At 42.8% G+C, this 23048-nt stretch overlaps 1 protein-coding gene across 1 annotated transcript in view; it reads left to right on the top strand.

Annotated features, from left to right (window-relative positions):
* Positions 1-1743: 1743 nt before the first annotated feature.
* DPY19L1 (dpy-19 like C-mannosyltransferase 1) overlaps positions 1744-23048 on the top strand; it is a gene marked incomplete at its 5' end in the record, with an annotated part of 83615 nt that continues 62310 nt past the window's right edge. The window contains 4 exons of the mRNA XM_080929819.1: positions 1744-2035; positions 18070-18094; positions 18685-18772; positions 21306-21443. Of these exons, the coding sequence (XP_080785945.1) occupies positions 1744-2035; positions 18070-18094; positions 18685-18772; positions 21306-21443 (543 nt within the window). The remainder of the gene's footprint in view (positions 2036-18069; positions 18095-18684; positions 18773-21305; positions 21444-23048) is intronic.

Below are 23048 nucleotides of genomic sequence, written 5' to 3'. Positions count from 1 at the left end.
GCCTAGGAAGCATGAGGAAACTTCTTTCTTTTTGTATACACTTTAATTTTTTTCATACAGTATATTTTGAACATTTTTTTCCTCCCAGAACCTCTGGACCATTCAACACCACCCCCCACAACTCTCCTAAAAAATACCACTCAAAAGCACACAGATGAAAACTAGAACGAGCAAAAGATCAGTACGACAACAACAATAAGAAATGTCAAAGTAAAACAAAAACTCCACAGAGACATAATGGTAGAGTTGTCTTTGTGTGTGTGTGTGTGTGTGTGTGTGTGTGTTGGCCAACTACTGGTGGGCACGAGGCCTTCCCTGGAATATGGCTGACACTCTACTGGAAAAACTGATTGGGAAGCAGTCCTTGACACTCCACATTTGAGGGACAGTATTGGATTGCTTGTCCCTAATTAGTATGTTAGTGATGAAATTACTGTTATTGTCTTTGGCAGATACTGAAGTAAATTTCCTTTAATCTGGGGGGTTATATCAACCCCAGGTAGATCACTCTATCAACCTGATACCTTGTTTCATAACATAAGCCTCTGCCTGGCACCTTCAATCATTGCTTTATTGAAATGTCTTAAATAGTTGCTTCTTGTTTTTAATACATAACTTAATATTCACTCAGGAAACACATAGCGGTAAGTCCTTTCACAAAATCCATTCTTTGTGCCTTTGTTAATGAATGTTCATATTAATAAAGTCGTGAGCAAGAGAAGCCAGAGCCTCCTGAAGACCCTGTAATTACAGCGGAGAAAAGTGGAACGATGTGCCTTGGTTTCCAGCATCCAGACTTCTTGGAACAAGCTCATTTGGACAGGAGCCAAGAAAAGGTCTTTCTGCTGCAGTTCTCCACGGCTTTGTAGAAATAGCAATAGGCTGGAGGCAAGGAAGGTTAACTTGGAATATATTCTATTTTCTTCCCCTTTCCCTGGGCTTCTTCACTAACTCCTCCAACCTGCTATGAGAAAATTCATTTTCAAGTGTCGGATCTTTTAGTAGTTTTCATACTTTCAGGATAACATGAGGTGAAAGTAACACGTGGATAACCTTTCCTGACAGGCCCTTTTCATTTATGACTTGAGTTTAGGTTCCTATCCAGGCTTTCAGCTTCCGTTCCCGTTCCAACCTACAGGACACTTATTGGAATACTCGGTCTGGTCCCTGCTTCTCATCCTTGAACCAGACAGTTGGCTATTTGAGTGGCGAGGTCACACTTTACCCCGTTAGTTTCAAGGACAAGCCTAAAGCACAGAGCCCCGGCGAGCGCACGCACGGCGCCGTTCAATGGCCACTTGGTTCCCGCACCGCGCGAGCCCGCACCACGCCGCCCCATAGCCCGACCGCCTGTTCCCGAGGGCGCACGGCCGCTTCCGGGAGGTTGTCCACGCCGCTCCCCCGGCCGCCGGGACCGCCCCGCTTGCAGCCTGCGCGTGCGCGCTTAGCGGCTGGAGCGCGCCTGGCCGCGCGCGCCTGAGGGGCGGGGCTTCGCCGCTCACAGTTTGTCCCCGCCTCCGCCCCGCGGCGTTCCGTTGTCGCCTTGGCAACCCGAGAGCGGCAACGGCGGAGGCGCGGGAGTCCGGCGCCGCCTCCCGGCCGCCTCGCAGTAGGCAGCGGCCACCCGGCCCGCTCTGTCCCCGCCTCCCGGCCCGCCCTCGCCGGCCAGAGTGAACGACCGCCAGTCCGCGGATCCCGGCGGCGGTCCGGGTGCGCGCAGCTAGCGGGCGCGACTATGCCAAGATGGTCCTGCAGGCGCGGAGCAAGCACCGGGACGCGGCTCCCAGGCCGCCCCGGTCGGCCCGCTCCTCGCCGCCGCCACTGAGCGGGGCATCCGAGGTGGGCGCTGGGGAGTTGGGGCCGGAGCGCGCGCCGCCGTCTCCCGGGCGCAGGGGCGCGGCGAGCAGGAAGGGGCCCCGCGCAGAGACCGGCGCGCCCGCCCCGGACGGCCTCGCGGGCCGCCTGGCGGCCGGGCTGCACTGGGCGCTGGGCCTGCGGCGCGGGCGCGGCCGGACCTGGAGCACGCTGCTGCTAGGTGAGCCTGTTAGCAGCCTTTTCGGACTTTTCCCGGGACGCTCCTGCCTCCTCCCTACTTCTCCCCACTCCTTCCCGGAGGGCTCAGCTCCACGCATCCTCCGCCCCGCTGTCCGCCCGGGCTTTTAAAAACATGGCCCCGGGATCAACAGCTGCTCGGCTGGCCGCGGGCGGGTCGGTGCGCGCCGAGGAGACCGGCTGCTGCCTCCAGCGACAGTCCACTCTTTGCCCCTGGCTCAGCCGCTACTTTGGAGGATGGTTTGCTTGGTGATGCTAGCTATTCCTGGAGCTCGCAATACTCAGGTTTCCTGTCTTAGAAAGTTGCCAAACTTATAATTAAATTTTAGCGTGCTTTTCCCCTTCTTGGCCGCAAACACTCAGAGTGGCACTTCGTGGTTCTGTCACTTTGCAAGCTCTGTCGTGTTTTGGATGCTTAAGCCTTAACCTTGTGCCTGCTGGCATCTCTACTTTCTTCCAAGCACCAAATGGATGGGTTGTAACTGTGTGCCTGAAAGAAAAAAAGTTGAAGCATTCACGCGTGGACCCTCTTCTGGGTTCGTTTTCCGATCGACTTTGTCGCATAAGGCAAGTTTATAGAAGTTTGGATTAATAGGCCTAAATTTTCCATGCCCGTCGTAAAGATTCTGTAGTATTTTTGCCACGATGGGATTTAGCTGTTCAATTTTTTTTACTATCTTTTCACCGTTGCTTAATGGCCTCTAAGAGTTTGGGGTGCTTGGAGTTTGGGGTCTAGACAGGTTAAATCAGCCTTTTGATGGGGACAGCCACGATTGTAGCCATAAAGTTAGTGAAAGCCAGTCATGGCTATGTGGTTATGGGTTCAAGAAGGCTAGCATTGTTACTAGGAATTTGTTTTTTTTTTTTTTAATATTTGGCCCAATATTTGGCAAATTCATTAATGTCATCATGCCTTCCTCCAGCAGATAGCTTGAGAACCTGGCGAGTGTACAGATTAGATTCACCTTGGGGAGGCAGCGTGGTACAGTGGATGAGGTTGAAGGCACTCAGAGCTGTTGCAGAGTGCTTGGTTTTTGTTTAAGTCTCACTTTGAGGGCCTTTCCTTTTGTGTTATAGAGAGTCATACCATGCCCTACTTATCCAGTGATGTCCTGAGGAGCAAAACTATATACTCTGTGGGCGATGCGTGCTTGTGTGCCCCAAGTACTAACAGCATCAGATCCTATGTGGAAGCAAATGCATAATCCTGATTTCCGATCTCACTACAGAATACATCTCCAGCTTTTGTGAATGGCGAGTCTAAACGGCAATTGTAGTAAAGTAAGGAATAGCCCTGTTTATTTTAGGGAGAGTTAATAATAGATTTTAAAGGATGCAGCTTTTTCATGTTTTCTGGTACAGTTCCTTTGGGTTTTCTTATACTGGATGACTTATATTTGGATTTAGTAATGCCCTTGCAGAAATACTGTTTAGTTCGGTGCAGCAGGGTAGAATTTCTCATTTCTCTTGATCTGCTCTTTTTGACGTTATAAGGGAAAGTACAGGGACTGTGGCAGACCATAGTCTTAGGTGTGCCCCAGAGAAAGGTCGCAGGGGTGTGGAGGTAGAAGGAGCACCACAGTCTTTGTCTTGCTTGACCATCTGCTGTGAGACTACACAGCACCTTAGAGAGAAGGCTCTGCTGGATGATCAGACCTGGTGTCCTTGGTTCAGCTCTGGCCCTGGACCCTCAAGACCAGTATCCATAGTGATATCCTTCCTACCACCGTGTTGCCACAGCTCAGAAAGCCACTGATCCTGCAGAGAGGTTCTAGCAATTTCCATGTCTTTGTTGGCTGCTCTGTTTCCTCTGATTTCATTGTCCAGGTGTGGGTGAGAGTTGCATTTCAAGGTGGAACTTTAACTTCTTGGTCCTCCCTGTTGAGAAGTATTGCTAATTGATCACTTGTTGCTTGAATTACTTGTAGCTGTTCTCTAAACATTACATTTTAAGCTGTGACAAAATGGCTTTATTTGTATTTTATAATACATTTCCTAACTTGAAGAGCCATTGTAGCAGTGCATATTAGAACTAGCTCGAGGCTTTCTGCATGTGTACTGGGCACTGGTCAGCCAGTTACCAAGGTGGCTCCTCCCATTGTTCTGCAGTGATGAGCACTGTCAATTTAGTAGGTACATGCGGTTTTCTCATATGTGGATGTTACTACTTATTTAATGGTGAGGGTTAAAGAGTTTTGAAATATGTTCTTTTAGAGGTTTCATCTCACTTGCCCCCAGCTACAGGAGGCAGTGGTGGAGGAAGAACCTTGAAAAGGTTTTTCAAACTTTCCTGACCACAGTAAATGCTCCACCATAGAAAGCTTGTCCTAGCACATAGGTAGGTCTGCATAGATTTCTGTGCTCAGGGAAGAAGCACTAAGAACTGAGCTATCTTAGAGGTAAGCAGAGGGCTGAGAAACCTGCCAAGGGTGTTAGGGCCATGAACAGAGGGAATACAGTGCTGGAGAAGATCGAGGCTTGGAAAACTGGCTCTGTCAGGCGAGGTGCTCAGCTGTGCTTGAGGGAGACCAGACAGCCTTTCCACACTCTGGGCTCCTGCTTGTAGTGACCCTCAGGCTACTGAAGCAGCCTGTAGAGCCAGGCTCCAGGGACTGGGGTCAAGGCCCAGGTAGAGGATGGGAAGTCACCAGTTCCAGCACATACTACCTTCCAATAAGTTCTCGTTCTCTTTCTTCCGTGCTGGCTAGTTGTAACTGTCAGTTTGACACTGCTTTAGAGTCATGGGGATCATCCATCTCAGCTTGGCCAGTAGGAGGTTGTCCTCACTGTTGACTGATGGAAGAAGACCCAGGCGATTGTTTGATGCACCATTCCACTCCCTAGGCAGTGGGGGGAGGAAGCTGGGTGAGAAGCAAGGCAAGGTGAATCCACGTGCTTCTGACTGTGTGCTCCACTGTGAGCGGATGCCTTAGGCTCTTAGTTGCCTTCCCTGCAGTAGTGGGCTGCAACTTGGGATTCTAAGACAAATGAACCCTTCCCTTTCCTCTGTTGCTTTTGGTCAGGATATTTCATAATAGCAAGAGAAATGAAACTAGGATTTCCGTACAGTCTTATGTCTCTTTTTCCATACCTGCTTCAAACTTGTTGGGCTTCTGAGACAAGAATTTAGCTTTTTAACATTTGGTTTGGAGATGTGTAAGATGAGAGATCCGCATTACACCAGCAGTTCTTAACCAGAGCTGTACACTGCAGCTTTCTGAACCCCCAACAGGAACCACTTATCAAACCACATAATTGTGTGTCTAGGAGTGTGACTATGGCATTGGGGGAAGTGCAGTGATGGGCTTTAAATGCCTATTTGTTTTTGGTGCTGGGGATTGACTTCCGGGCTTCAAACATGTTAAGTAAGTCCTGTACCTCTGAGCCTTTTGAAGCAGATGAGCATCCCTGGGAAATAGAATTTTCGTGGCTGAAGTCTACTAAAACTGTATATCCTCGATTTTATTTATTTTTCACTTATTTATTTTGTGTGTGCATCAATACAGGTTTGTGTGTGTATATGCGTTTGCATGTGTATGTATGTATGTGGGTGTGTATATGTATGTATATATGTATGTACATGTGTATATGTGTGTGTGCATGTGTGTTTGTGTATGTGTATGTATATGTGTATATGTGTGTATGAGTATGTATGTGTGTATGAGTATGTATGTGTTTGTATATGTATGTATGTGTGTCTCACAGTGCTTGAATGTCAGGATAACCTGCAGGTTTCAGTATCAGTCCTTTCCTATGTGGATGTCTGGGCTAGAACTCAGGTTGTCTGGCTTTATGGAAGGCACCTTTACCCACTGAACCCTCTCCTCTGCTCTACCTACTCTGTTGAAACAGACACAAGAACTATCCAGTTGCTACAGTTCCCATAATCTTTATTGTTTCCTCAAAGTGGGGGCTATTGGTTGCCCTTGCCTGATGGAGCCTCATCTTTCTTACATCTCCCTGTGTCCTGCACCTTATTAAAAGAAGGAGGAAAAGTTCTGGTAGTTGGAGAGGGCTCTGTTTCAGGGTGAAAGAGAAAAGTATGTATTGAACATGTAATAAAACAGCTAGCAGTCCAGAGCTGAAATGTAAGATGCCATTTGTAAAAATTGTAGCAGGTGGTTTGATTAAAAATGGTGCCTCCCCCATGGTCTCACACATTTAAATGAAAATGCATGGAGTGGCATGAATCATTAGGGAGTAATACTGTTTGGGAGGGATTAGGAAGAGCAGCCTTGTTGAAGTAGGTGTGGCCTTGTTGGAGGAAGTACATCCTGAGAGTGGGGTTTGGGGTTTCAAAAGCTCAAATCAGGCCCAGTATATCTTCCTGCTACCTGTGGATCCAGATGTAGAACTCTGAGTTCCTTCTCTAGCACCTGTGAGCTACCATGCTTCCTGTCATGCTGATAATGGACTAAGCATTCAAGCTGTAGGCCAGCTCCAGTTGAATGTTTTCCTTTATAGGAGTTGCTATGGTTATGGTCATGATGTCTCTTCACAGCAGTAACAGTGACTAAAACAGAAGGTTATGTCATGCTTACACTTCTGGCCTGGTTCCTATGCCAACTGCAACCCCCTTAAGCTTCATGATGTTTTGTGTGGGACTATCCTGTGTTCTGAAGGACTGTCCTGTGCCTTGCACAGGTTTTAACAGCATCCCAGGTTCTATCTAGTGGCACTTCTCCAGCGGTGGCCACCAGATACTGGCCAGTGTAACTTCGAAGGCAGCCACCATTCTGAAACTACTCTTTCAAAAGTCATGGCTAATGAGAGCCTGTGACTTCCAGGGACAGGGAGGAAGCCTATAGAGGCAGGAGTTGAGTCTGGCCGGGCTGTGCCGTAGTATGACGTGATAAGGTATGGTGTGGTGTGGTGTGGGATGTGGTGTGGTGTGGTGGAAGCCACCTGGTATTTCAGAGCTGACCTGAACTGAAAGCCTGTTTCTACCCCCAGAAGCTAAGCCTACTCTCCCCCAGTGTTTTCCATCATTGCTTATCTTTAAGGTGGGGATAGTAGATGCTTTGCTCAGAGTAAAAGAGTGAGATAATGTATGCCGAATAGTATGTGTGCTTTCTGTATATTCCCACGTGCCGGGTGAATTCTGAGAAAAAGATAGACAAGAGAACTGTACAGCCTACTCTTATTGAACTTGGATTCTGGAAGTAGGAAGAGTACGTGACTTGTTGGCTTCACTTTGTAGTAAGTGCGCTGGAGGAAAGGAAGGGCGTCTGCATTGGAGAAAGTGAAGCAACGTGAACTGGTGAAGTCCCAAAGCCAGGGAATGTCCCTGTTAATAAGGCCTAGAAAGGCTGTAGCAAGGTGGGCTCTGCCAGGACCCACAGGAGTTGGCATGAATAGAGGGCGTGGCTGTGGAGACGGTAGGAATAGCTTCGAGATGGGTTTGGGAGGTGAAACTGAAGAACGTGGAGATGAATGGATCTTGGTGTGTGGGAAAAGGGGGACTGCTTTCTAGGGGAGACAGTGACGACTATACAGATGTGGTACAGGACAGGTTTCGTGGAGAAGAGCAAGGATTGTATCCCAGACACTGTTCTTCAGGTGTTTGTGGGATCTTCAGTTGGAGATGTCGGGTGGTGATAAGACGGAGGTTCTGAGTGGAATAGGCAGTGGTAAGTTTCCAGCTAACAGCTGGTATTCAGTCAGGTTAATTGACTTCGTACATCACAAACACCGTATACTGTGGTTGGGTGGGTGGCTGCAGATGAACTCATTTAACGGCAGACTTGGGCCTGGCCATGACCTTGTAACTGTCATATATTTACTATATATAGTGCAAGGTCACTCCTGGAATTTTTCAGGTCAAGATTTGAACCCAAGCCCTGTGTCTTCTGAGTTCATGGTCTTGGTTGCTATGTAGTGTTTCCTCTGGTGAGTGTGCAGCAATTGGACACATGAAGTCCCCAGCCTGGAGTCTGTGCAAGGACACGCTTCTGCCTTGTTTCTTTCTTCAGAAGAAGTAAGGGAAAGGAGTGATGTAGGAGATACCAGAATGAAGAATGGAAGGAAAGCAGGTTAGTGGTTGGGCTGTGGGAGGAGAGAGTTGAAGTGTGAAGCCCAGAGAGCATTGGCCTCTCCTGTGCTGATTCTCAGGCAAGAAGTGTACCCAGCCAAGCAAGACACTGTGACGGTGTGCTTGTGTTAATTACCGAATCCCATCAAAGCCAGAGAAAAGATGGAAATTTGGGGGTTTGAAACCAAAGTTTCCCTTTCTAAAATAGACTTCTGGTTAACTCTAAGAATATTTACAATCACCTAAATATCCTTATTATTAATAAGGTTCACTAAATATGAAGTCCCTGAACATCAGGCTCTCATAAGCACTGAAGCTACAGGCTGTGGACTTAGTTCATGTCTTATAAGTAAAAGGCTGTGTTCTTTATTTGTGATTTCTTTTTGCTAATAATAATACATGATACTGAAAGAGACTGAAATTTAATCTATCAGTACCTACCCATCTATCTGCCTATCTATCTGCCTATCTATCTATCTATCTATCTATCTATCTATCTATCTATCTATCTACCTATCTCTATCTCAGCTGCTGCTAAACAGCTGGTTATTTTAAGCCTTATCCTACTATACTATCTCTTAATTTTGTAAGTTCATTTCATAAACTACAAAGCTTTATTATTTACATAAGTATTTCTAAATTCATATTTTGGTCTCATCTTTTGCCATTAGCTGTGGTTTACCACTGGGCCATTTCTAAGAGGTAATTTGTTAATTTTCTTCATTCCAGTATTTACCAGTAATCAGAACTAGTAAAATTTTCATCTACTTCTAGATATAGTCCTTTAATCCCATGAAGAAACCAGTTTTCTTTATCTGATCTTTTAGAATTAAGTAAAGAGTCATTTCAGAAGAGTATATTTTAAAGGAAGAGTTAGCTTTGAGACTGCACCAGTCTACAACAGTTGTGGAATGTGCTTTAATAATACTTTTTATTTTCTTACCACTATTGCGATTAAGTGAAAAAAAGAAATAAAAGGAAGACATGACTGTTCCTAAGGGGTTGAGTTTTTATTATGGGTTTGGGGAAAGTACAGGCAGAGGCAAGGACATCTGGAAGAGTTCAGAGTGGACATGATCAGGAGACTGGACCTGACCATAGGAAGAGAGGGAGAGGGAGAGGGAGGGAGGGGAACCGGGAGCAGTGGCCAAGAGGGCAAAGGGCCAAAAGGTAAAAAGAGGTGAACAACCAAAATGGCTGGGTTATATGGGGGGAAGAGCTGGAGGAAGTGCAGCCCAGCCCCTGGGCTAGAGAGTTCAGGGTAGGGGTTGGGGTATGCCAGCCTGGAGGTCCCTGCCATGGGTGATGCTGGGAGATGAGGGATGCTAGGAGAACCTGGACCAGTTCACTTTGATATGTTAATAGGCATCTCAGCCTTTTGTTTGAGATTGAGACCTAGACTAGGCTCTTTAGTGCACAGTTGTCTGTCCATCTTTGTTTAGTGTCTTTCCTCCTGCTTGACTTCCTTCTGAGTTAGCTGGTTGTCAGGTGTGCAGCGGAGCCATCACAAGAGGAAGATTTGGACCTCGATTTATAATTGTAACTTAATGTAGAGGTAACTGTTCACATAACTGTCACCCAAAGCATTTACAAGATTTGCATTTGGCTCCCAGCCTGATAAGGTTGGAGGTGCTTTAAATGCTTGTTAACTGTAGCTTCAGCTGGTTCTGAGCTGATGTGTAAGTTTAGCTGTCACTTTTAGAGTTTGCTGCCTAGGTGAGTTTCTAATTTGGGAAGATTTTTGTGATTGATAAAAAGTGAGGTTTTCTTTGTATTTTATAATTAAAATAATTATGTGACTACTCCGCCCTCATTCTTCTTCACATAGTAGTTAATCATGGCTGTCTACACAATTCTCAACATGCCTCTGCTCTTCTGCTAGTTACAGTTGATTTTAGAAGGCCTTGGTTGTTGTTCCTCACTCATCTTTGATGTTTGCAGAAATCTACCAAGTAATGTTAGTGTTGAGAGCCTTACCCCTTGGGACATCATTCTTGAGTTCCCTGGATGACGTTTGGCCTTGCAGCCGATTCTTTGTCATATTGGTCAATTGAAGGTCTCAGATCTGACGCATAGACAACCTATCGATGGAAAAAGGATCTCAGATCCCCAAGGCCCATTGATTCACTAGAGAAAGCAGAGATTTCTGCTCATTCTGAGAATCAATCTGGTTTCAGTATCTGTAGGTCTATCCACCCCCAGCCCATCTTTATTTTGATTTCCTATTTAATTTTGATAAATGAAAAAGTTCTGAATTTAAGGAAGGTAGTTGGTTGCTTGACAGTGCTATAAAAAAGATAGTTAATAAGTCATGTCCTCTGACTCATTTAAGTTAAATGATAAGCTAAATCTTAGGATACCCATGGGCAGTGTGCAATTTGAAAGGGTTTATTATCTTAACATTAGAATGCTTTATCAGGGAATAAGCTTGTTAAGATTATTAAAGACATGTATCTTTCTGTCCTATCTCACTTTAGGTGAAAGGCTTGGATTTTAGATGTCTGTGTCAGTTGGTGCTGGACACCAGCCACACGCTCACTTGCTATCCGCATCTGCAGTCATGGCTGTGACTTTCAGTCTGTTGTAAGGAAACATCTCCGTGATGAGTGGTGAGGACGCAGTGATGGGTGGGTATAAGGATGCACACTGAGAATACAGGTGGGGATTGTGTTGACTTATTACTGGTAGTTATGGGTTCTCCTTCAATGTATGACTTCCTAGCTCTGGGAAGCTGGCTAGGTTTCTAGTACCAGATATGACTTCCCTCTTGTTGACTGGGCCTTAAGTCCAATTAGCTGTTGCTTACCACTAAGATGTGTGCACCACTATTACACTTAGGGATATTGTGCCATGGTAGTCATTGTTTTAGTTCAGAGGTGTCATTGAATAGACTATTGGTTGTTTTCCTCCCTTGGAAGTTTGCATGGTGCTTTTTGACGTCATGAAAGCTAGCCCTTAGGGAGAAAGCTTTCAGATCTGAAGTCAGATAACTTTATATGAACCAAGAAGGTTCTATTTATATATTTAGGTGTGTGTGTGTGTGTGTGTGTGTGTGTGTGTGTGTGTGTGTACGTACACCTGTATTTGTCTTTGTATCTTTTCCTGTATTAAAGAGACCTGCTTTCTATACTTTCCTCCTGGATTTATCAGGTTTTGGAATTTCCCTCTGCATGTTGGGAAGTATATTATTTTGGTTGTATATTTTGTTTATTTGTTCTTAAAACAGAAAAATGCATTGTATTTTGCTAATGTAGAGGAAGTTAATGTATGGAAATTATCAGTGCATATTACTGTTTGATTTAGAAATATTTAAGGTTAAGACTTTAAAAAGAAGATACAATTTACTGCCTTTAAAATGTGTCTTGTGTAATTATGCATTGCATACTGTAGTATTTGTACATACATTCACATTTAAAATGACTGTGTTTTTCTATTAAAGTACTACCCTTCTGACTGTGGGATGGCAGTGTAGACTTTCTGTGCTTTGTTATTTTCATATATTCACTTAGAACACATTTTTCTTTGAATCTGTTGTGATTTCTAAGCCATTTCTTTCTGTGTTACCTTTTGGCTAACGTGCTCAGTCTTTTGACATCTGATCATGGAGTCAGGGAAACTGGGGCTCTCTTCCATGGTTTGTTGTACCCTTGCTACATGAGACTTTGGGCCCCTGGGGGAAATAAAAGCCACTAGTTCTTTGTATGGACTCACGGATCTCTTACGTTAATATTGATGAGCAGATATTACATAATATCATTGTTAATTAGGAGTTTCTAAGTTTGTTTCTCAGCTGTTATCCAGTACTGTTTTGCTCAGTGCCAAATGTTGGTCATCATCTCATACCACTGTGAGTTCTAGATCTTACCAGAAATGGTTTCTTTAAATCTGGCTGTGAATTTTAAGTGAAGCTTTGCTTCTCATTTTGAGACTTAATGTCTCTATTCGTAAATTGAGCTCCTGCCTTCTTTTCCTATTAAAAATAAAATGTTTTTTTCCCTATCCGGAAAAGGGAAAAATGAATGAGATCAAACGCTATCAAGGCTTTGACAGTGCTGGTGGTAAGAGCTGTGGGTTTTTACCTATATTAAGCACTGGAGGCTGAGATAAGGCCCCCCAAATTCCATCCTGTAATTCTGCAAATGAGCCTCAGAGGCTAAGTCGGTGATGTCTTATAAAACCTGAAACACATTTTTTCTTAGGAAGAGCTTTGAAGGGAGTTTATGGATTTTAACTCTTTCCCTTTTTGAATCATCATTTGTGACCTTTTGAATTTGTACCTTCCTTTTCCTCATCCCTTTCTGTCACCACCCTCCAGGTCTCTGCAGCTTACCTGAAGGAATTGTTAGCCTGCTCTTTTCACTGGACTTGCTGTCATAACTGTACCACTTCTCAGAGAGTGAACTATGTGAACCGCTCGAGAGTTTACTAATAATGTATGGCTTTGAGCCCCTATACCTGTTGAATCAAGATCTTGTAATAACAGGACCCAAGAATGTAGTAGAGGCGTGTGTCTTTCATTGCTGTGCTCCGAGACCACCATATCCTGTGGAGGTCTGCTGGGGAAGGTCACTGAGCTGTCTGTATTGTCCTCAGGCTTTTTGAAATGGTGATTGTTGACTGGGAGGCAAGGCTGTGGCCTGAGTAATACATTCCTGTCGTCCTTCCGGAGACTTACTAAGGGACCCTTCTGTTCTTACAGAGTATCTAACTATTGCCCAGTCATTCTGTGACAATCAACCTTGGTCAATCTGTCAGTCACTTTGCTGTTGTTTGAATGTTAAGTATATCCCATAAATATATGTGCTGAACCATTTCTTCCCCTATTGGTGGCTTTCTTTGGGGAGATTGTATATTTGTTAGAAGGTAGGTCTAACTAGGAGAAAATGGGTTATGAAGGCTGAGCCTTTAGGTTCATAGCCCCTGTGGGAGCATCCAGGTTCTAGTGAGCTGTCTACCTCTAGACTATGGGTTCTGTAAATTAGCTGCTTGAGGTGCTCATTGTCCCTCACTCCAATGCCTTCTCACCTCAAACCATGAGCGAACATAAGTCCTTCTTTCCGTGGGCGTGTTGCTCCTCATCACATTTAATGACAGTGATGAGAAAAGAAACTAAACAATAAGAAACTCCTAGACTTTGAGGTATATGGGGCAGGACTTGATGAACTCCTCCCCCAGCCATTGCTGGGATTTTGGCTGGCTGGACCTTGTGAATATCTTGTGCATGCAGTGAGTTTGGATTTGTGTGTGCAATGGCCCTGCATGCCTGGCAAATACTGCTTTGCTTCTGCTGCTGCTGGCTCTTCAGTCCTTGGCAATGATCCCTGAACTTTGAAGAAAGGGTCTGTATTGAAGATATCTTAGAGCTGACCACTCTAGTCTCCTATTCTCTGCATGTTGACCAGTTGTGGGTCTAGGTATTAATCACTGTCACCATTAGAAGAAGGTTCCTTGATGAGGGTTGAGAGACAGGAATTTGTAGGTATAAATATAACTGAAGAGGCATTTTATTACTATGTTAATTTAGCAGAATAATAGCCAGGGGTTCTCCCCTAGGGCTGTGACCTGACTAACCATAGATTCTTGGCCCAGTTAAAGACACCAGGTGTGAGTTCTATCTTGTGGATCAGGCTTTAAATGGGACCAGAAAGTGATTGATTACTCCTATAACATTTAGGCTACTGTTTCTTCAGTGGCATAATTATTGCAGCTTGTTTGCAGGGCTCACAGCCAGGTAAAACTGTTGATCATATGGTACCTTCCAGCACTATGAAAGCTAGCCAGTAGGACAAAGCTTCCGGGTCAGTACCAGCTTGATCTGTCCTTGTCCTTTGTGTGACTCAACAAGTCTTTAGTGCTTAGGTCTCACCATCAGCAATGTAACCAAGAGCAACGCACTAGACTGTAACGAATGAGGGTCTGTGGAAGTCCACTGGCATCCCTTGAAGAGAGCTCACTCGTGCCTGGCTAGTAGGACTCCTTCCGACCTCTCCCTGGAGTCTTGAGCTGTGGTTGGAATGTGGGTCAGCATGGGGCAGGTGAAATATGACTTGGGCCAGAGAAACTTGGCTGTCAAGAGCTCCAGTAGGACAAGATATCCAGTTGCCTGTTTTCCTACACCTATGGCTGGCTCACTAATCTGAGACAAACTCAGACAGCAGGGTCTTCTTACTAACTTGGTGGCAGAAAGTCCTGAGGCTCGACCTCTGGCTGCCTCCAATGCGCTGTCTGTCTTTCAGGAAGTAAATGGAGAAAAGATATCCAGTTGTGTGTTTTAACAAAAGGTTCAATTTAGCTTTACTACAAGGACAAGGTTTCAATTTAGTGTATGCCCTCCCATCAAACTGGGTTATACACAGTAATTTCTCACTCATTTGAACCCCAGCTGTGTAAATTTAGGAACTTTGTTTCTAAACTCCTTGTGCAGGGCAGTCTGTGTGGCTAGAGTCCTGGTGCACACAGGGTAACGTAGTCAAGAGTTAATGTAGAGCCCAGAGCTGATTGGGCTGTGGTGTGGGCAGGACGGATGCTCCCAGTCAGAGTGGCAGGGCCTTCAGAACCATCGTAGTGAGCAGTGGGGTCCGCTGCACTTACTTTCCTTGACCTTCTTCGAATTATTTTTATTTTTTTATTTTCAGATTAAGAAAAAAGTTTGTTTTAATAATAAAAACTCAGCTACTGAGAACATGAAAAGAGCATGCTTATTTAAAGGGAGAGAAGCACATTACTTCTATTGTTAGACTCCTCTCTGCCCATACACACACCAAATAGAAAAGGGCTACTAATTACTGACGTAAATTTAGAGAAAATAATTTAGAATATTTTTTTGAAGCCAAGAAAAGTACAGAAATGCTTTTAGAAGTTTCTGTCATATTCTCTTTATTCCTAAATCACATATTCATAAAGCAGTATCTTACTGGAACTTCAAACGACATATTATGCATCATTGTAAATAAAGTATCTCTAAATTTTAATATAAGAAACATTTTTAATCCATATGTGAGCCTGAGTGTATGCATAGGCTTCTCTTTGTATGTCTATTTGTATTTGTAAACATGTGTGTGCGTGTGCATGTGTGTGTGTGTGTGTGTGTGTGTGAGTGTGCGCGCACACACTCTGTGTATGCTCTTGTTTATGTGTGCACACATGTGCCACTGTGTGTGCCTGGATTAATGTGCTTGTGTCTGTAGAAGCCGGATGAACCGTGGGTGTTATTTTTCAGGAGCTGTGTTCTTTGTTATATTGAGACAAGAGTCTCTATGTGGCCTGGACTTGAAGATTAGACTAAACTGGCTGGCCCGTGAGCCTACCGAATCCCTTCTGTCTCTCCAAGGCTGGGCCTACAAATGCTGTTGGCTGTCACACCCAGCTTTTCACTTGGATGCTGGGTTGCTTATCAAGCTTGTGTGGCAAACCTTTTCTGACTGGAGCCTTCCCAAGTCTTTAGTAATTAGTAGCGTCTATAAAGTATATTTTCTGTGTTGACAGATTCATTGCAACAGTTTTGTTCTTTTTTATTTAAATTAACGAGGGAGTGAGATTAGAATGTCTTTGTGGATGAGGTTGCTGAGGATTTGGCACTGCCTTCCTTTCTGTCCTCCTCTGTAGAGGCCGTACAGTTTGTGGATTTTAGGTCTGAAGTCTTAAACCTAGCCTATTAGTCTGCCCAGTATCATCTGGCAAGCTACTCAACTGTAGTGTGCCCTGTTCTTCATAACTGAGGACTTAGTTGTGCCCACCACCATAGGGGAGCTGTGGGATTTATTGATTTCCTGCAGGTAAAGTTCCTCCAAAGTGCAGGGTAGGTATGTAGTAAATGTTTGATGGGAATTTGAAGGGAGGAAATTGAAAAGTGCCAGGACTTCCTGTTGTCCACAGTGGCACTAAAAGAACCGATTAAGGGCACTGAAGATATCTGGCATCTTTCATTTCTCCAAAGAGGTGATGGTATTTTAAGAACATAAAAGGTGCACATCTGCTACAAATATGCAGAGCTACTAGGTCAGTAACCCTACATATCTTTGGTGGTTCAGTCTCTGTGAGCTACCATGGGCCAAGGTTAGCTGACTCTGTAGATCTCCTCATGATGCCCTTGACCCCTCTAGCTCATTTAATTCTATCTCCAAGTCTTTCAGAAGACTCCGTGAGCTCCGCCTGATATTAGGCTGTTGATCTCTTTATCTGTTTTTATCTGCTGCTGGGTGAAACCTCCCCGGGGACAGTTATACTAGATTCCTGTTTGCAAGCATAGCAAAGTATTCCTCTATCTGGTTGAAACCGTCATTCATTGATGGCTTGTTCCCTTAGTCTCTGTTTTACCTTCTCCCCTGGATAACTTGTAGGCAAGACAAATTTTGTGTTGAAGGATTTGTAGATGGGTCCCCTAACAACAGGAGCGAGGATTGTCTTGGTCTCTGGTTCCTGCCATTGGATCCATTTCCCCTAACTAGACGGCCTAGTTGGGCTTCAGTGGGTGGGGATTTGTTTAGGCACAGATGTCCCAGGCCAGGGGTAGTACCAAGGGGAGGAATAGTGAAGGGAGAGATTTGTAAGAGTGCACTGGAAGGAGGGGGTGTGATTTTGGGATGTTAAGTTAATAAATTAAATGAATTAATGAGAAAAACAACACAAAAGGACCTTGACAAAGCCTTATTTTCACTACAGAGTAGAAGATGAAACTTGTTCAACTGAGAGAAGTCAAGCCTAGTGTGTTTTTTTTCACCAGATTTTTTTTTGTGTGTGTGTATTCTAGAAGACATTGGCCAAGTAGAAGATGCTAATGGTAAAATTATAAAACAGAAAAAATTAGCATTTGCTAATAATACTGTCTAAATTGGAGAATTTAAAATAAGCTGAAAATTTTATAATCAATAAATTGAAGGAATGAGGCAAACAAATGTATCACAAATTAGCCTTCACAAATATGTACATCAACAACAATGTGTATTAGCATACAAAATATTTCACAGACATTAGAAAAAAATTAAAATAGGAGTAGGGTAAATATTTTTAATCTGAAATCTCAAAGCTCCAGTGTCAGGAATATTGTGAGTGTTGACATGGGCACAGGTAGAAAATTACATCTGACCTCAGGATGAGTCTGTCAGAATGCAGGTGTCCTTACATGTGGCATCAAAGGACCTCTGACTGTATAGTACTCAGAGACATGAGTGGATTGGTATTCAGACATTGGTGCCATCCTCAGCTATGTCATTATAAAAACATTTCAAAATGTGAAAAAGTGATATTTGAAACACTTCTTATCCCAACCTTGAGGACACGTTTCCCTCTTTGTACTTCTTGATAGAATTTTCTCCGGGTAATTGGAAAGTGATTTGAGTAACTGATGTGTAGACCATGTTTATGAACACAAAGTCATATCAGCTGTGTCTCCAGGGATCTTTGAGCTTGGGCAGAACATGAAGTGTTCTGAGATGTGTTCTGTGGTACTCTTGGCCTTACCCTGAGTCTTTCTTTCTCCCTGTCCCTTTCTCCTTCCACTTTTACAGGGGTGAGACTTCCTGTAAATCTCCAGGCACTAAGGTAGTTTACAAAAGGTGGTGGTTCTTTGTGTGTTTATTCCACTGCTTCACTTGTAACCCTGTTCCACCATTCATCATGGCTCTTTGTTCTAAGGTACCTTTGCCTGTGGATTCTGCTCCTCTGGGGTCTTTTTGGGATGCTCTTGATCTAGTGGTTCCTGTACAGCATTGGCAACAGTAGGGCCTCACGTGTTATGTGGAGTGTGTGAGGGAGTGAATGACATCTAGGCCTAACCACAGCGCTTCTTTTGAAGGGTCAGCATCTCTCCTCGATGCTAAGCCTGGTTCAGCCTTTCCTCAGCTTAGGCTTTGCAAGTTTATCTCGGCAGTGTTTATGAGGTTTCCAGCCATCTGGCCCTGAATGTGCTGGATAGTGTTGGAAGTGCTTGTCTGTAAGGAGTATTTTCTTCATGCTAAAATAGTAATATGCATTTCTTTTTCTTTCAGCCTCCTTTGCAGCCCTGTTGCACTGGTAAGATTATTTTCTTTCAATGATATGTATTATGTAAATGTTCACAACTTACCAAAGCTATATACCTTGTATTTAAAGGAATAGCTTCTGTATCATAAGGATGTATGTATCTTATTTATACCATAGTCTTCTGAAAGATTAGTTTAATTGATAAATCAGAATCATAATAATAAAACTGTTATATAAAGTCATCTATTATTAAAGAGACTATTTTTGATACTCTAATTTGTTTAACATTTATGCGGTGTACATGTTGAATGTTAGATTGATGTTTTTAATCTTCTGGGTGGAGAGATATATGGATTTTGTGAACCAGGCAGTTTCTGAATGGTACCCAATGGCACATTCAGTGTGATCTATATTTTTATAGTACATCACTTAAAATATCGTTATGGTTTATTTTAATGTTGAAATCTAATTGGAATGTGTTTTCTTATGGAGAACACTTTTAGTAGAATTGTTAGAAACCTGGTAGAAAACAAATGTAGATACAATTGTTTTTCAGTTTTGTTGTAAACTGTCTGAAATCTGTAGGACATTCCTTGGCCTTTGAAGTAGCTCTCACTGCCTCCTTGTGTTAATGTTTCCAGGAGCCACATAACGCACCTCTTTGAAAATGATCGGCATTTCTCTCACCTCTCGACGCTGGAAAGGGAGATGGCCTTCCGCACTGAAATGGTTAGTTCTCTGTGTGTGTAGTATTTCACTGTAGTATTTTGAGACTCTGAATATTTTTAAGCTTTTTTGGCATGAAAAGTTTCAACAGGACATTCCCAAATAAAAGGAATAGGCAGTTCTGCCTCCTTATTGCGTAGCTTCAACAACTGACCACACAGTCATCCATCTTTCCTTACCCATCTCCGTTTAAAGGAAATTAGACTTAACTCTTGTGCTACTGCATTTGAAGTTCCTCAAAGGACTTTTTGTCCCTAGCAATTTCGTAGCACCATCTAATGAAAATGTTTGAATGAGCTGATTGATACTCGATGGCAGCTGATGTCCTTAACTGAACATGCTATGGTCTGCACTTACATTTACCTGCTTCGTCACTGAGTCTTTCAATCTGTAAGTCCCTCTTTCTGTCTTGTTTTTCTGCCATTTATCTATTGAGGAACCATATATCCCATATGTATGTGTGTATATACACACACATACATACACACACATACATATAATATGTATTTATATATACATATGCCAATTCCACAACATACATGTAGTATACATATATGCTTTGTAAACTTGTCTATGGCTGTACCTCACGTTCTCACTGGGTCCCCATATCCTGTGTTTTCTGAAGAGTAATGGAAAATATGACTTCTTTCTTGAAGAAATACTTCCCAGCTGATGCTGGGCCCTTTTTATTGTAACATCTCAAGGTTCACACAGGGCACTGGGCCTTCTCAGATGTTCAGTCTGGGGAGTTGCTTTAGGAGTGGTCTAAATGAGTTTTTCTTAGAGCCATGTAGATCACTCTTCAGATAGTCATTTTTCTGCACATGCTGACTTGTAACTCTGGAAAGGATTTTCCTACAACATTGCTTCAGTTTCTTTTCTAGGCTTCCCAATTAGTGTAAAGACAGAAAAATGATAAATTCTTTTATTTATAATAATTTTTTCATAAAAGTAAAATGGTTCTCTCATATCTTCAGCCAATCAGTAGATTGGCACATATTGTGCAACCTTTAGTGTCTGGATCTGGCGGGTCTCTTGCAGTTGACAGTGCTGACCCTCAGTGTGACCTCTAGTGTTTCCTTAGTGTCCAGGTCTTTCTTACTTTGGGGTGCTGCCTGACTTCTCCCCAACTGGCAGCAGGCAGTTTTCCAAGGGCTTCAGTTCTTTTCAGCTGTAGATGGCACGTAGCGACTGGGACCTCTGTGCTGCAGATGCTCATTGCTACTGCATGGCCATTGAGACTTGATCTTTTCGTGAGCAGAATTAGGAAACTTTTTTTTAAAAAACAAACAAACAAACAAAAAAACCCAGTAAGTTAGGGATTTATATTAAAATTTGGGGTTTGATCTTTTTATTTGATATTAATTTGTTTTAATCTGATTAATTGTAAATTATTTATTTAATAGAATAAAAAATGTCAAGCTCATACTAGAAATATAATTAGTTAATGGGTTTTAGGGTTTTTGAAAGTATGTCTAAATGCTATGCCAATAGGAGGGTTTCGTGGTATTCTCTTCCAATTTGATAAATAATTAATGCCTTTCAAAATTTTTGTTACCTAAATACTTAAAGTTGTGTGTTTTGTGATTAAATAAAATGTTAATATGTTTTTAAAATGAAACATGAGCAGGTAGATGCAGTAGTTTGGGGCTTCTGCCAATACAGTACCCAGGTTGAATGAAAACATTGGGGATCTGGCTTCTGACAGCCCCAGAGTCTAGAAGGAAACAGGCCAGGCAGTCTCCATGAGGCTGGCTGGTGTTTGCTGCCTGTGTGTGTTTCTTTGGTTTATTGCTGCATTGCTCTTTAGTCTCTGCTTCTATCCTCTTGGCCCTTTTGTACTTCATGGCCATCTTGAACTGCTTCTTCTTTCTGAAGCACAGGACTTACAGTGTTGGGTGTGTGCAGTGGTGGGTATTGAACTCAGAGCCCTCTGTGTGCTGGGTGAGCACTCAGCCAAGTGAGGTACATTGTCAGCCCTGTCTCACATTTTTTGGTCTCATGTTATTTCAGCTTTGCTACAGCCCTTTTCAAAGTAGCATGTCAGACTAAACTTTCCTGTTTCTCTAAAAATGCTACTCCTCCTAGTCCCCAGTGTCAGCTCTTAGGCTGTGTTGCTATGGGAGAGAATGATCTGTTAAATTATTAATAGGAATGTGTATAATATGCGGTCTTTTTAAAAAACACATTTAGATTTTTTAATGTAAATTTGGAGGAAATGAGTCTGATGTCATTTTGGGGTATTGAATAGACTCTTCATACATGACATAGGCTGAATTGCATGTATACATATTCAAATTCTGATACTATTTTGAAGCTATTTTTCCATTTGATTATTTTAATGATGATGAAATTCTTCTAAAATGTACCTTTTGCAATTTAAGAATTTATAATGGTCAGACCTATGAAATTAATTGTACCTATTACCTGCTTGAGTGCTCAGTTTTTCCAAACCATCATTTTTTAAATATTTGTAATCTAAGAAGATGAATAACTGTCTGCTTTTTATTATAACTGGAGCATACCCTTCTTTCAGGGGCTGTATTATTCTTACTTCAAGACTATTGTGGAAGCTCCCTCATTTTTTAATGGAGTGTGGATGATAATGAATGACAAGCTGACTGAATACCCCCTTGTTATTAACACATTAAAAAGGTTTAATCTTTATCCAGAGGTAAGTTACTGTTGTGATTTTTCATGAAAAAAATGCTTTTTAAAAATTACATGTGAGTCTAACTCTTAAGTTCTGATTTGCCATACTAAATTTTATTTCACCTTTTAAGAAAAAATATGCACCACATGAAAGAGTTTATTGGGGGAGGAGAATTTGAATCTCTGGGAGCAATAATTGTGCTGGCATTATTAGAAAATGAGGAGCTTGTTTATTTTGGTGAGTTTGTTATGAGAGACAGCAGTGACCGCCACGTGCCATTTCAGGTAAGTACTTTTCTCTGTAGGAAGCCATCCCTTCCTCTCTAGGACAGCATCCTTCCTTCTCTTGGGTAACATACTTCCCTAAGGTAACATGCTTCCCTATCTTGGGCAACATCTTTAGGGTTCCTCTTTTCATTGAGAACATTTTCTTGGGAAGGACTCAAAGCAAGGTGGGCTCATTCAGTGGGTAAGGGAAGAAGATTGTGATACTAGTAACATCTTTAGACTTTCATTACCCTCCCTGCCTTTAGTTTTGAACATTTTTCTTGGGCTAAGAACCAATTTCTTTGTGACTTGAAATCAGGCTCTCTTGCAAAGCACACATCTTCCTTTACCCTCTTAACATTGGTACAGAATAGCACCCAGATGTCTGGGCTGAGTCTCTAGGCCTCTGCTCAGTATCTGTCCTTAGTGGGTCTGCAGTCTTTCTCTACTGAGAGGACTTCACTCTTGGATCAATGATTTGGTTGATTATTTAGCAATCAATATGAATGCCCTCCAAGTTCAGCGTTTTCCCACAAAGTACAGCTCTTGAAAATATTTTCTGTGACTGTATGCACGTAGACTTTACAAACATGGGATTGCAGGATGTGCAGCATTTTTATGTGTGCATTTTGTCTCTGGGGGCCATTTTTAGCACCCTCTCCATCACTTATACTTCTGGATAGGGTTCCTCTGTGTCACCATGGCTGCTGGTGTGTGATTTGTAATGGTTGTATGTATGGTCTTCTATGAATATCTTAACTTCTCACACTTGTGAATGTTCTAAGCAAAGTAGCAGCAAACATCTCTGATCTAAATATTTATTATACACATCTGTCTGATTTAGGTTTTACTGCTTTGATAGAACACTACAACCAAAAGGAACTTGGGGAGGAAAGGATTTATAAAGTTTATCTAATGTTCCCAGTCCATTGAGAAAAACCAAACATGAATTCAAGGCAGGAACTTGGAGTCAGGGAAGGGACTGGAGAAGAGACCATGGAAAAGTGCTTCTTACTGGCTTGCTCTCCACAACCTGCCCATGAGTAGTGGAATGGCCCACATGGGCTGGGCCTTTTCCTATCAATCATTAATCAAAGAAAATGCCCCACAGACTTGCTTATAGGTCAGTCTTTTGGAGGTGTTTTCTCAAATAAGATTTCCTCCTTCAAGATATCTCTAGCTTTGTGTCAAATTAATGGAAACCACTAGCAACGCATTTATTCATTTTTAAAACTATAAATTTGTGAATACAGCTCTTCAGTTTAGCAGAATATGCATTATAATGATGTGGAGGAATATTGCCAAAAGCCTTTCGTATAGGTTATACTGAATGAATTTCTGCCAACAGCAGTTTGGGAAA

This window comes from Micromys minutus, assembly GCF_963924665.1.
Source record: "Micromys minutus genome assembly, chromosome: 16".
NCBI classification, from domain to species: domain Eukaryota; kingdom Metazoa; phylum Chordata; class Mammalia; order Rodentia; family Muridae; genus Micromys; species Micromys minutus.
This window is presented reverse-complemented; position numbering and strand designations above follow the sequence as displayed.